This window comes from Melospiza melodia, chromosome 2, assembly GCF_035770615.1.
Source record: "Melospiza melodia melodia isolate bMelMel2 chromosome 2, bMelMel2.pri, whole genome shotgun sequence".
NCBI lineage: Eukaryota > Metazoa > Chordata > Aves > Passeriformes > Passerellidae > Melospiza > Melospiza melodia.
Window position 1 is genome coordinate 16461421 of NC_086195.1, and position 14218 is coordinate 16475638.

Sequence of the window (14218 nt, forward strand, 5' to 3'; positions counted from 1 at the left end):
GAATGCTGTAAGCAAGAGCACATAGCTGACTTTAGCTTCAGTAATTAAATTCCCTATGAGTACATATATTCCACTGACCTGCTCAGAGTCTTCCTGTTGTTTTTATTTTTACACACTAAAATATGTTAGGATTCTTGAAAAAAAAATTACTTTATATATTCCTAGGGGAGATGAGTCCTTTCTGACTTTGCCACTTAATAGCACGCTCATATTGTAGTAAAAATTTGTACTTGCACCAGCATAATATTTTAGCTCATCCTCAAACTAGCTGAAAACATGTTTTTACAGGGTGTTTTTACAGTGGGTGTTACAGTATCGTTTTGGTACTTGGTCTCTTGGACTTTGTTTAGCCGGGACACCCAGAGAGAGCTCGGGGAAAGCTGCAACACCCGCCCAGAGCACCAAGTAAAATTCTGTGCATTAGTTTGTGGCTGCAAGGCTAACTCGGGGGACCTGTAAGGAAGTTTTAAGCTTAGTCAAAGATAAACAGCAACCTGCCGTGTAGCTGGCAGCACCCTGCTCAGCAAACTTGGTACCCAAGTGCAGTCTCTCTAAAAGGCGGTGCGCTGAAGGGGGAGGCTGGTGCAGAGCTCAGGGAGCCGTGAGCTGGTCCGTGTTTGGGCCCGGGGCAGGTTTCATCGCTCGCTCTGGCAGGGGGAGGTGATGAAGCTCCGAGCTCTGCTCTGCTGTGCAGAACCTGCAGAGGTGGGGCCCGACCGCCGATGGAACCAACGCGGCTGTGAACGCTGCCTTCTCAACCACGACTGTCAGCTATAGGCAATGAACGAAGAACAGCAAGGAAAAGAGACAATAGTAACTTTGCTAATGCTACAATTTCACTTAAAAAGAAAAAAAAAAAAAGACAATGGGAAAAAGTTTGTTTCCGAATTTTGATTGAATACGACACCTTCAGCTACTCTGCTGCATCTGTGCCGTGCTTTCATTCGATCAGATCTCAAAACGGTGAGGGTTTTTTAAGGCTGGGGGAAAGAAAAGCTTCCAGCAAGTATTCTGGTATTCTCAGCTTTATTTTACGAATTTACGAAGAGGTTCTGTAAAATTGACACTATTTTTTACAAACGCAGCAGGGCTTTTGTCACGCCAGGCGGCCCCTCCTCCGCTCGGTCCTTGTGCCGCGCTGTCCCGGTGTCCCCGCCGTGCCTGAGGGCGGAGGCCGCTGCTGCCCCGCCCCGCTCCGCCGTGAGGGCGGGGAGAGGCCGCCGCCATCTCCGGGTGCCGCCGCCCCGAGCGCCGCCGGGCCGGGCAGCCGGGCCGGGCAGCCGGGCCCGCCGTGGGGCCATGAGGAGCCGTAGCAACTCGGGGGTGCGCCTGGACGGCTACGCCCGCCTGGTCCAGCGGACCATCCTCTGCCACCAGGTGAGGAGCAGCCGCCGCCCCGGGACGCCTGCTCGGGGCTGGGGGCGCCGGGCGCGGTGGGGCCGTGCCGGGGGCGTGGGGCGGCTGCCGGGGCCGGGGGCTGCGGGAGGGACGCGAACATCCCCGCTCCGGCGGCCTCCTGTCCGCACGTCCCGCCCCCGCCTGCGGAACAGCGCGGGGAATGCTGAGGCGGTGCGGATCCTGGGGGTGCTCATGTAAGTGCACCTTGAAAAGAGTGTGGAAAACACAGCGAGTCTGAGCTTGTAAATAATAAGTGTTGTGTATACAATGTCTTCATGGCCGTATGATACACACCTAGCCGTTGTGCACACTATATCTATCTATCTATCTAGATGGATAGGTACACACTACTTACTATGTATATGTGTGTGTATGTATATATATGTGTGTATATATGTATATATATATATGTATATGTATATATTTGTGTGTGTATATATATTATGTATATGTATATTCTCACACACGGTGACAGCGGCATTCCGGCCCGGTGACATCAGAGCCCCGAGCAGGACTTTGTGCCGCGCTGTCAGCACAGCGCGCTGCGGGTCCCCGTGCGCTCCCCCAGCCCGTGTGTGCGGCCGGGCACGTCCCAGAGCTTCCAGCCTGTTCTCAGCTGTCCGCACTGCTGAGCCTCTGGAGTCAGGCGGGGCTGCCTGCACAGGCGAGCAGCGAAAGAACGAAAGAAAATAACAGGTGATTCCGGGAGATTGTTGCCCACCTTGTGTTTTTTGGTCAGCACAGTGCTTAGTGTGCTTGTTTTACCCAGGTGGGCACTGAGGACTCAGAAGGTGTTCAGCAGTGTCGTGCTTTGGTTAAACAACCCAGTATATAAAGATGAGCAGCAGGGTTTTCTGCACAGATTGGTTACCAGATATGCTTTGTTGATGAGAGTTGCAAGAAACTGGTAAGCAGTGAAAGAGGAGGCTGGGCTCCAAATGCACTTTGGTCAGTAAGATTTTTGTCACTGGCCATTGTTTTGAGCACAGGGTCCAAACACCTGTGATTTGGTGTTTGTGTGCTAATTACTGTAGACTCAGTAGAAACAAATGCAAGAACTGGCATATGTGGCATGAGAGGATAATTTTGGCTCTTCCTGTGCTGGGGTGCAATAGAAGCTTTTAGCTGTACTTCCATCTCTGCCTATTGTCAGCAAGATGACCTTGGGCAAGTCACTTTGGCTTCCAATGCCTGCTTTGATTTCCTTGTTTGTAAGATGAGAATGCTGATAACAGCTTCCATTAGGGGAGACGTGGAGCCTCTGAGATTCAGAGCTCAAACATGCCCCATGAAAGCCTTGATGATATTAATATTAACAATAGGAAAAAGGGTAAGTAAATGGTAATACAGGGGTTCATATTGGTGACCAAGAATTTTGTAATTGCTATTTAAAGCAATAGGATGAGTGTTCATGATTGTGTATTGCCTTTTCCACTAAGGGCTCAATGTGTGGGAGAATTCAGAGGTGGGGAAAGGAGGTAAGTTTTCTTCTTTGTGTGGAAAGCAATTTGCTGGCTAGCAGCAAGGCAGAGGAGCAGTGGTATCTCAGGAGGACCCAGAGAAATGCTCAATGCTCAAGGTTTCTAGGTTTTTACAATATATTTATATATATCTTTCTGTTTTTTTCACTGCAATAATTTGAAAATGTTATGTTCAGCAAGGTGAAGAGATGCAGTGCCTGGGAAAATTAGGTAGGTTGTCTTTGGGCCTCATGCAGCTGTGTCTTTCTTGGGAACAGAAAGTCTGTGGCTGGCTGGGCTTGGATGCTGCTGCTGGTGCCTTCTTAGTGCCTCCCAGGAAGCCAGGGGCCAGGGAAGTGAGTTTTAGCCATGGAGCAGCCTGGCAGAAGAACCAGAAGGTGTTTCAAATGCTCCTGAGGTGCCGCTGCTCAGCAGGGGCTGATGTGTGCCTGTGACCCTGCACCTCACATGCACAGCTGGGGAGTGCAGCCTTGGCACATCAGCTGCTGTGCTCTGACAGGGGCAGGGACACACTCACCTCTGTGGGGTGCAGCAGGGGCAGCACAGAGTGTGCACAAACACTGGGCTTTGATCAGGTGTTTAATACACCTGGAGCTAGCTTTTTCAGTTGATCCTGTGCTCATTCCAATCACTCTAGATCAATGTGATTTTACCAGCAATTTTTAATGCAGGATATCTGTGCTACCAGGCAGATGAGTTTAAAGAACAGGTTCAACTGAACCTGTTCAGGGTTGACAGTTTTCTCTGTGGCATCTTGCAGGATCAGGTCAGCAGGTTTCTTTTCCTGTTTTGCAGATGTTGCATTGTCCTTGTCAGTGCCTGTAGCATACACAGTGATAGTCACCATCCTGTTGAAGGTTATAAAGGAGGATAAGACCAGACCACTGGCTCCTGTCTGTGGGGGGCCTGCCATCTGCTGCATGTACCCCAAGGGACAGGGGCCAGAGGGATGCTTTGGTGCAGAGCAGACATTGGAAAGCACCACCAGAAGGATGTTCTCAGCTGCTTATTGCACCTGTTAAATTGAATGTCATAAGAAAAAAATGTGAATCTTAAGATTAGGAAATGGTAAAACTTAACATCTATGTACATTTTAAGTAGAAGTGAAAAGCATATGGACCTGATAAGGAAAGCTCATACCTTGATGGGTAACCCCAGCTGTATTACAGAATCACATTGAAAGGGACTCACAAAAATCAAGTCCAGCTCCTGGTCTTGCACAGGACCATCCTCAAAACTCACTCACATCATGTTACATCTGGTTTCACAAGCAAATCTACAAGCTTTGCTAGAGCCACCTCAGTTTTCACCTGACAGATCAGTGAGACAATCTGTTTAATTTGCACCTTTCAGCAAGATGCTAAATTACTTGCTTTGCTGCTCTTGTTAGAACCTCAATCATTTTGTGCCTGTCCTGCTGAAGTTCTTATTGACACTTGCTGCCCTGTAGGAACTGCTGTATTTTTTTTGTTTGGATTGTTGGGGGGCCTTTTTCTTTCCAGATTGATGGATAGAGTTAAAAATAGTTTTGGGCACGATACAACAGTTTAAGGTCTTAGTCCAGCAGTCAGCTTTCTGTTCAGTGCTCTCAGCTGGCAGCCCATGGTGCTGATAAAATTCTTTGCTCCGTGGATCTTCTGAGCAGTGTGATTTGCAGGATCAGACCTGCTAGTCTGATTAGCCATCACTGCATAGATAGAATGCTTGAAGACTAGCTAAGCTAAAAGCCCTTTGACATCAGGGGGATTAAGTGCACTCCGTGTTTCTGTGGGTTCTTTAGCACCTTGTAAACATTGTATTTTTCATATGGTGTCAGCAGGTAACAGAAGAAAGTGATTGTGGTTTTTAAGAGAAAATACTTCTAAAAAGCTCAAACAAAGACACTTAAAATATTAATTAATATATTACATTGTTCTGCTAACATTCTGAATGTGCATGAGGAAAGACATTAATGTGTTGTCAGTTCATGAGAGCCAGCCCCAGTGCACCCCAAAAGCTGGGACCAACTTGTAGAGGAGCCAAAGGTGGTGAAATGGTGACAGCTACCCATGGATGTGTTTAATACAACCTCTTGAACCAGACAAGTCCTTGTCTGGGAGCTGAATAGTCTTTTAAAGTCTTGGATGGGCCATTTCTCTGGGATTCCAACTTGGTACACAGAGACATTTTTATTTTTCAAATGGCAGCTAGCCAGCATGGAGAGTAGGGGAAAATAAACCAAAATGAGCATTTCTCAGCAGAGTGATCTCTATCAAGGCAGGGCTGCAGGTGAGCAGATGTTTGTTGTCCTGCATTGGAGGGAGGGAAACAAAGTGTCCTCTAGGAATATTGGGAGTTTGTGGTCTGCCTTTTGAAACCCTTTTGTCATGTGGGCACAGTGCTGAACTGGGACTTCTGTTACTCCCTGTTTGACTTCTCAAGATCAAAGACAAGTTTTTTAAGCCATTTGCATTCATATGTGCTACTTTTCCCATCAAACAGGTGAGTAGGGGTCCTTCAGCTGTTACTTGGTTTGTGAAGACCTTGCTGAGGCAGGGCTTTGCAATAGAACTTCATTTCTACTCTGAGGGAGTCACTCAACATTGCTGTATTAAACCATAACAATGGGGCTGACTGTGCCAGGTCATGTCTGCCAGGCTGTCACCCGTGTGCTGCTCACATGGAGAGACCAGGAAATTGTAATTAAAGCCCCTCTCCCTCAAACCAGCTTTTTAAAAAATAATGTTGAATGAACCAGGGAGAAATGAAAAATAGGTGCATGTATCCTTTTAAATTTTACTTTTGTAAAAGTAGTCTTTAGTAATCTTTGCCCCTTGTCACACCAGCCCCACCAATTGGTCTTCATTCACTGAAATTTTCTTTAAAGGCTTGATTTGATTGAAAATTCTATTGACTTTTGCCTCATTGTCTCATTTTTTTATTAGTCAAGAAGGTACAGCCAAGAAAGATGGTCTAAAAAAATTAAGGAGAGTGAAGTGATGGGAATTAATGATGCAATTAAAAATTTAATGGAGTATTTGGGATGCAGGAGACTACTCAGTCTGCTTTTCAGACAGTACTGCTTTTCAACACCTTCACTTTTTTTTCCTGTACATTTTCCAGAGGAGGATATAAAAAACGTTTTACATTCACTTAGCTGTCATAAACCCAGTCGGCAGATGTACAGAAATACTTTTTTAATCTCCTAGAAGATCACTAGTGGTTTTTTAGTTTCTAAAGATTATGTCATTTACATAGAGGAGCCTATATCCCACACTCAATTTCTAGTGTTATCTCAGTGGCCTCTTTTCCTCATAAATATGTAAAATTTAAATTTCCATTTCCTTGGTGTATTCTGAATTTCGCTCAGTGACTTAGCTACTAATCCTGAGTGGATGAAGATGTCCAGCTGGATGCTGTAAACTTTACAGGGTTCAAATGTAAGCTTTGAAGGGTTCAAGTAAATTTTGCATTTCACTTGTGTGAGTTTGGGAAGGAAGGATGGGGTCTCACTTCTGCTGCGAATTCATGAGCAGCCGCAGTGTGCGCTTAGCATGAAATCATGTTTAGTTTGTTACCCTTTCATACAGAGAGAAGTGATGGGACTCGAGGCGGTGATGTTTGTTCTTTGTTCCTTCTGCCATGGTTAGAACCCGGTGACGGGGCTGCTCTCAGCCGGGGCCGACCATAAGGATGCCTGGGTGCGGGACAACATCTACAGCATCCTGGCCGTGTGGGGGCTGGGGATGGCCTATCGCAAGAACGCCGACCGCGACGAGGACAAAGCCAAAGCCTACGAGCTCGAGCAGGTGCGTCACGAGCATGGGCCGGTTACGCTGTTTGGGTTTTCTTACTGGTGTGGTTTTGGAGAGTGCATTCACACTGCTGCTGCCTGGAATCTGGTGGGGTTTTCCCAGCTTGGAGTGTTCCAAAGACAGCAGCATCCATGCGGTGTGTGGTGTGCAGTGTCCCTGGCAACTTTCTGGCAAGGAGGATTTGAAGAACTGGATGGCAGAGAGGCAAACATCTGAATTTAACTACAAACAAAACAAAAATATGTTGAAGTCAAACTTCCATCGGTTGGCTGATTGTTGAAAATTAGGCTTCTGAGAAGTTTTGTACCCTAATTTATGAAGCTCTCTCTGATTAAACCTTGAGGTCCTTCATGAGGTGTGTTATGGTGCAGAAAATCAGGCCTAGGCTGCTTGGATCTTGCAGCAATTTATCTGCAAGACCATTCTTCCCCATGAAGAGAAGCATGCCGTTTAAAGTAGAAGTCTTTGGAATGTGCACAGAAGTGTGCACATTCCAAATGTGCCTATGTGGTATGTAGGCATGTTTGAGCATAGCAGAGAAGGTATCAATCTCCAGACTGATGACATCTGTGCTGGAGAATTGGAAGGGGACATAACTCACACAGTTAAATACTAAAATCTGCAACTGGGAATGTGAGTATCAGGAATGAGAATGTAAACAGAGGTGGGTTAAATGTGAAGTGAGGGACTGTTGGTGTCCTGCTGTTGTTTTGGAGTCACTGGGCAAATTTTTTGCTGGCATGTCCTACTTGAACCAAGGAGGTCCATGGTGACACAATAAACTTGACTCAGTTTGCATGATCATATTTTGAGGCTATATTTTTGGGGTGAAAAGGTAGGGTTGATTATTTAATGCACAGTCTTGCACTTCTCTACATTCCCATTTACAGCCCTTTCTCTACAAGTCACTTAATTTTTGCTGTACTGCATAGAGAGTGGAAGAAACTCTGGAGGTTTCACAGTCATGTCAATGTCTTGATGTCACCTACCAGTGTTCCCAGATCTGTCATTCAAAAAATTTATTGTTAGTATTAATATTCTTGCAAGACTTCCTTTTCTTCTCCCATTCTTCTTACTTCCTTTAGCTGGATAGAAGGACCATGGAGAGTTGTTCCACTGTTTAGAGAGGACCTTAGGAAAAAGACTTCTCCTAGATGGGAATGAAGGAATGAAATCTGATCAGTGTATTTTAAAAAAAAAGCATGCAAAACATTTTGGGCAAATACACATTCTTTTTTTACCTTTGGCTGGACATTAGTAGAGGGTATGAACTTTGCCACTTCTGAATGTTGTTTGTAAGAGCTGAATGTCACTGGTCTGTTTTGTTCTTGCAGAATGTTGTGAAGCTGATGCGGGGACTCTTGCAGTGCATGATGAGACAGGTAATGCCATAGGATTGAGCTGAATTAGTAGATGTTGTGTTCACAAGCATTTCATTGAAGTGTGTAGTTCTTCTGTGGAGTGACCTATTCTGTGTGTGTGCCAATGATGGTGTGAGGAGTCTTCTTAAAACTCTTGAGCAAAACACTGATCTTGCTTCCAGTTATTGTCCAAGTAATGTTTTGAGACTGTGTTTGTAGCAAGTCAGAGTTTTGCCTTTGCAAACTGATTTTCACCAAGATGAATGCCTATAGTTTAGATCTGAACTCAACATGATTTAATTGTATTCTTTTCTGTAGAGATGTGAATTTACCTGGAGTCTAAAGTCAGAGTTGTGTTTAAGCCCTCTGATCAATCAAAACTGAGTGTGGTAACAGGATTAAGACCTCAAGATGTTCCTCCCCTAAGAAAAGTTGTTAATTTTGAAATCCTTTGGAGAATTTCTTCCAAAATGTTTCAGATTTGAGATTTGTGATGTTTTTTAGGTAGATAAGGTAGAGAAGTTCAAGCGCACTCAGAGTACCAAAGACTGCCTCCATGCCAAGTACAACTCCTCAACTTGTGCCACGGTGGTTGGGGACGACCAGTGGGGGCATCTACAGGTGGATGCAACTTCCCTCTACCTGCTCTTCTTGGCACAGATGACTGCATCAGGTAAGCAGAAGATATTTTTGCCTTTTGCTGCAGCCTTTTCTATTCTAGCTTTTATTTTAAAGGGAAAAAAAAGAGCTAGTAATCAGCTTCAAAGGTCTTTACATAATTATTACTCAGAAGCAAGTCATTTTTCTTTGGAAAAGAGATATGCCTTAAATTAAATTTCATGTTTATAGTAATTGGCAGTGTCTATGCCCTTAATCAAGACATCAAATACATGAGATATTTAGAATCATGTCAGAGAAGTCTCATGTTTTAAGACTTCATAGGGAACAGCCACGTTTCTTCAGAGAGTGGCAACATCAAGTCAGGTAGACTTGTGCCATCAGTGTTTCTTCTCTTACTGGTGCTGCTTTATCTTGTGTTCTTCTTGATTGTACTCCTCCTGTGAGGATAAGGATTTGTTTTCTTACGTGTTTTTCTGTCCTTGAAGCCCCTTGCAATTGATCCCTGCAGCGCAGGCACCTGGTTGTCTTGAAGGTTCCCACTGAGCAGGCAGAGGGCTGGGGAGCTGCAGGGATTGGTATGCATTGTTCTGGAGAGCCAGAGCTGGCTCAGGTGCCTCTGCTTTTTACCCATGGTCTGAGTGTCACCCTCACAGTTTTGCTTGGTCGTTCATTGGTTTTTGGTTGATCTTTGAAACACTATATTGGTGGGGTTTGAAGTATTTTGTCAGCAGCAAGTATTGAGGCTTGCTGCCTGACCTTTGGAAATCAGTATGAGTTTTTCCTTTGATTTCAGTGGGCAGGGGTTGGAAGCAAATAAACAAAAGCATGAAACTCACTGAAGAGTAGCTATTGCAGTTCTGATACAATGTAATTATTCTCTTTGCTTCTTTTGATCAGGGCTACGTATTATCTTCACCCTTGATGAGGTTACCTTTATCCAGAATCTTGTTTTTTACATAGAAGCTGCCTACAAAGTTGCTGTAAGTAGTTATTTATATGTAAATTATCTGAACACTGCTCAAGTGTGGGTGGAAAATTATTTATTGCTGGAGAAGTTAAATAGAGACTTGTTTTTTCCACAAGAAAATATCAGAACCTGTCAGTACTTTACAGTGCAAGCAGCATCTTTGGAGATATTGGGAGGGCTGTGGAGGATTTACTGCTGTGTGGGTGAGGTATACTTGTTCTATCATAGTAGTAGGGGGTTTTATTGATAATTAGTAATATTTCCTGATGTCTAATTATAAGTCTTCTAGGCCTTTCTGGAAAGGGTAAGTTGTTAGCAAACCAAGTTGAAGGGACATGGAGAGAAACATGCACAGGAGGGATAAAGGACTTTGTGTCTTCTGTGAAGGCAGTGATTTGTGATTGTACACATGACCTTGCTGGGGTGGATTTTTTTATGTGCTTCTTTTCAAACATGAGGAGAGTCTTTTTTGAGACTTGGAGCCCCTTTTTTCTTTTCTTTTTTTCTTTTTTTTTTTAAGGGAAATAATAAACTAATTTAATGTAGGGGTGGGGATTTGATGTGGGAGAGGGAGCAAAAGGTTGCTTTTCTATATAATCATGCCATTTTTTTCTTGATGATATTGCAGGATTATGGAATTTGGGAACGTGGTGATAAGACAAACCAAGGAATCCCTGAACTAAACGCGAGCTCCGTGGGAATGGCCAAAGTGAGAATGTCTTCCTGACACCTCCTTCATGGCTGCTGTGTTGTGCTTGAGGGCTCTGACAAACCTGATGGCTTCCTTTGTATGGTCTTCTTGGCCACTGCAATAGTTAGTTGATTGCATAAGAACTTTTGTTTAGTTGTAAGTGTTTTTTAGTGTAAAATTTTTGAGATACTGGCTCTCATTGAAGGACCTCAGCACAGTTGTTCCAGGCATTGCAAGAAGGGTACCAGATTAATTAAACCATGAATCTGACTCAGATTCAGTGAGATGCAATCTTATAAAGTGGCCTCTTCTTTTCTTTCACTCCTCCTTCATTCTTCAGCCTCAGTGTCATATGTGTTGTCATGATAAGACCAAGTCAGATGTAAATTCAAAAAACCAGCAGAATATCGGTTTAAGAAGTTTTCTACAAATATTTAAAGAGAAAAATCAGTGAAGATATACTTAGAAGAAAGTGGATATTTCTGGTTCCCTCATAGCACAAGGTCACAGAGATACTAAATGAAGCTCAGAAGGCCATAAATGTAAATGTGCAATTGACAACTACCTCATTACATGGTGTCTGAAGGACAGATAGAAGACAAATATCATCAAGGTTAAAGGTGTATTTGCCTTTCAGCAGGATTTGTAAGGTTTTGTGTGCACTGCAAGAGGGAGAGACTGCTGGTCTTGGCCCCACACTGATACAGGAGGCTATTTTGAAATATAGGGCAGGACAAGCATTTTTTACTGAGTACGTCAGTGTTTAGATAATGTCTCTCTGGAAACCCAGCTCCCATTTTTTTTGCATTGCCTTTAAATTGTAGGAAGGATCACCAGTACATCAATGCTCTATCCTACTAGTTGAAAACCAGAAATAATTACTTTTTCTAAAATAATTCCAAGCTTCCCTTTAAAGATGAAAAAAGTGTTGGTGGGGCAAACTGCTGTCTTATGTAATTTCTTTCAGAGGTTAAGTACAGGTGCTAGGGTATATACCTGGTTTAAAAGGTATTTATTGATTTTGAGTTGTGGTTTGGTTTTCTTTGAAGGCTGCTTTGGAGGCAATTGATGAACTAGATCTTTTTGGAGCTCATGGAGGACACAAATCAGTGATTCATGTTCTTCCTGATGAAGTGGAACACTGTCAGGTAAAAATTAGTCTGCTCTTTGCTTTACTAGGGGAAAACCTAACACCCTCTCCCCTTTGTTTTTAAATTAAATGTTGATTAACTGAGCCAAAATGTAACATAATAAGGATGGCTTCAGGCTATGCTGCTGATCCTGTTTCTCATAGATCATGTGAAACTGAATAGGATGAAGCATTTTCATTCTAACTCAGTTAAAAATAACTGCACAGACTTCTCTGTCAGTTTGGGAATAGTGTAGTCTCATTTGCATTTGACATAGCTTTTGAAGTAGGCGAATTGTTTTACATCCCTCTCTCCTTTTCTTGTTTTGCTCAGTCTATTCTGTACTCCATGTTGCCAAGGGCATCCACATCCAAGGAGATAGATGCTGGCCTTCTGTCTATTATTTCTTATCCAGCTTTTGCAGTGGAGGATGTAAACCTTGTTAATGTAACCAAGAGTGAAATCATATCCAAATTGCAGGTAAGGATTTACTTCATTTTTATTTTCCAAAAAGAGAAGCAGAACCTCTTGCTAAACCAAAAATCCTAATTAAACAAGGGTTACCAGATTGGTTCATCTGTGCATGAAGAGAGGGAGGAAGATCCCTAAGTGACCCATAAAACTCAGCACACACCTTTATGCTGACCTTAGTCTGTGAGGAAGAAGTGTAGGGGAAATTTCCTGTAATGTTTTCTGTTTTTGCAGGGCCGCTATGGCTGCTGTCGCTTTCTCCGAGATGGTTACAAGACACCCAGAGAGGTACTTCTGATGTATATTTATGATGTATATTTTCAGTAATTCTTCACATGGAAAGAGTTTTATCTCTTCTTTATAGACATTTTTTTTTTATTTATTTGAAGGGGTGAAGATCTCCATCACTGCTAAGACATGTTAGTGAATTTGGGGGTAATCCAGGTATCCACCCTGGAAAGGACACATATTTGAGGGAGATTAAGGGTTTAAAAAACAGTTATTAAGGACAGAACTTAATTCATAATTCTGTTAGAAATTAGCCATTAGATATGCTTATGATGTCTAAGATGAAGTGGTATCTCTGAAACATCCCAAAATATCTTTGAACTGAGGCAGAGCCACAATCATTTGGAAGACACTTAGATCCTGAGACTAGAAAGGATGGATTTGTCTAGAGAACCATTAAATGAGTTTGAGAGTGAATGTGACAAGAAGTCAAGAGACTGCATGGAAACTATTTCTGGTGGGTTTATTGGTTTCTGTGCTATAATTTATATAAAATAGGCTGCCATTATGATTGGAATATAAGTGACTAAATTAGCACTGTGACTAAATGAGTGTGGTTGAATTTTTTAGGATCCAAGCAGGCTGCACTATGATGCTGCTGAGCTCAAGCTCTTTGAGAATATTGAATGTGAGTGGCCAGTATTCTGGACATACTTCCTAATTGATGGAATATTTAATGAGGACAAAATCCAGGTGAGGAAAGGAGAAATTGCTTTCAAATTGCAAAACCATTTACCTACAGTATTTTGTAACTTTGTTCCATGTTTGTTTTTGGTATTATTTAGATACACCATTAGCAGAGAGGAATAGTCTTCAGCCAGTTTCACCTTCCTGGGTAGTTCATGACATGGTAGAGGCAGCAGGGTTGTGCACACTGGGGCCTGGTTGCCCTCTATCTACCAGGTTGAATGGCTCTGTTAGCTGGGGTGGTAAAACTGGACTAAACAGAGTTTATTTGCCTAGTTTTGTCTTATCACCAACCTTGATGCCCCTTTCTCAATGACTTCACGATGAGGCAACTTCAGGATGAGGGTTTTTTTCCCCCAACCTCTGTGGCTTGGCTGCTGAGAACAAGATTTGTAGTACTTTCAGTCTTTTTGTACATTCTGAGAGATTTGGGATTGTTTTATGTGGGGCAATTTCATTTTCACTAGTTCCCAAAGTCACTTCATGCCATTACTGTGCCAGATATGCAGTGGTCAGTAGACCTAAATTGATTGTAGCCCTCCAAAGATTATGGGGCACCTGGGGAGTATTGGTGATTTTAAAGAGCAGCAAGTAATCAGACATTCATACCAGAACTTCTGCAGATTGCTAGCTTGAAAGAAATTTAACATGTATGTGATTTAAAATTGCCTGGCATGCAGAGAGATAGGAGATTGCTGAGCTCCTTTAAAAATTGAAATGTCATCAGAAACTATTCAGAGAATTACAGACCAAAAAGCCCTCTTTCTGTATCAGTTGGTGCAAATCAAGTGAAATTCCTTCCACACGAGACACATAAAATGTTTTCCTGAACACAGTAAAAGTAGTCTGATGAAGAGAGAAATGGCATTATTTCATGAGGGGGAAAATCAGAAAGTTTACAGAAACTTCAGTTCTGTCAATAAATACCACTTCCTGAAGCAGGCTCCAGACCTTAGTTGGATTATCTGGGACAGTATGTACCTGGTTGTTTGGTTTTTTTTGGTGTGCAGATGGACTGTTCTAGGGCATGGTCAGGGCAATTGCTCCCAGTCTCCACTCAAACAGAGTTGAATGAGTCACTGAGACACTCAGGTGAGTGTCTAGTCCCCAGTTACTGCTGCAAACAAATGGTTTTGCTAGAAAAATAAGCACCCTGAGGACTCAAAAAAGTGGAGTGAGACAGGATACTAAAATGTCAGTGTATGTGAACCTGTGAGTACCATACTTTGAGTGATCCACTTCACTCAGGAATAGCAGAAAATAGGATTTCTGAGGCAGGTGCTGTTAGTGCTTGAAAAGTTTCCCTCTAAGTATACATCAGAGTATTTT

The 14218-nt window shown here is 43.0% G+C and overlaps 1 protein-coding gene across 3 annotated transcripts in view; it reads left to right on the forward strand.

Moving 5' to 3' along the window:
* Positions 1 to 1269: 1269 nt before the first annotated feature.
* PHKA2 (phosphorylase kinase regulatory subunit alpha 2) overlaps positions 1270 to 14218 on the forward strand; it is a 43572-nt gene continuing 30623 nt past the window's right edge. For all 3 annotated transcript variants that reach the window (XM_063182808.1, XM_063182812.1, XM_063182820.1), the window contains exons 1-10: positions 1270 to 1377; positions 6509 to 6667; positions 8008 to 8055; positions 8539 to 8707; positions 9553 to 9635; positions 10251 to 10331; positions 11363 to 11461; positions 11777 to 11923; positions 12149 to 12202; positions 12773 to 12895. In XM_063182808.1, the coding sequence (XP_063038878.1) occupies positions 1300 to 1377; positions 6509 to 6667; positions 8008 to 8055; positions 8539 to 8707; positions 9553 to 9635; positions 10251 to 10331; positions 11363 to 11461; positions 11777 to 11923; positions 12149 to 12202; positions 12773 to 12895 (1041 nt within the window). In that variant the 5' untranslated portion in view covers positions 1270 to 1299. The remainder of the gene's footprint in view (positions 1378 to 6508; positions 6668 to 8007; positions 8056 to 8538; positions 8708 to 9552; positions 9636 to 10250; positions 10332 to 11362; positions 11462 to 11776; positions 11924 to 12148; positions 12203 to 12772; positions 12896 to 14218) is intronic.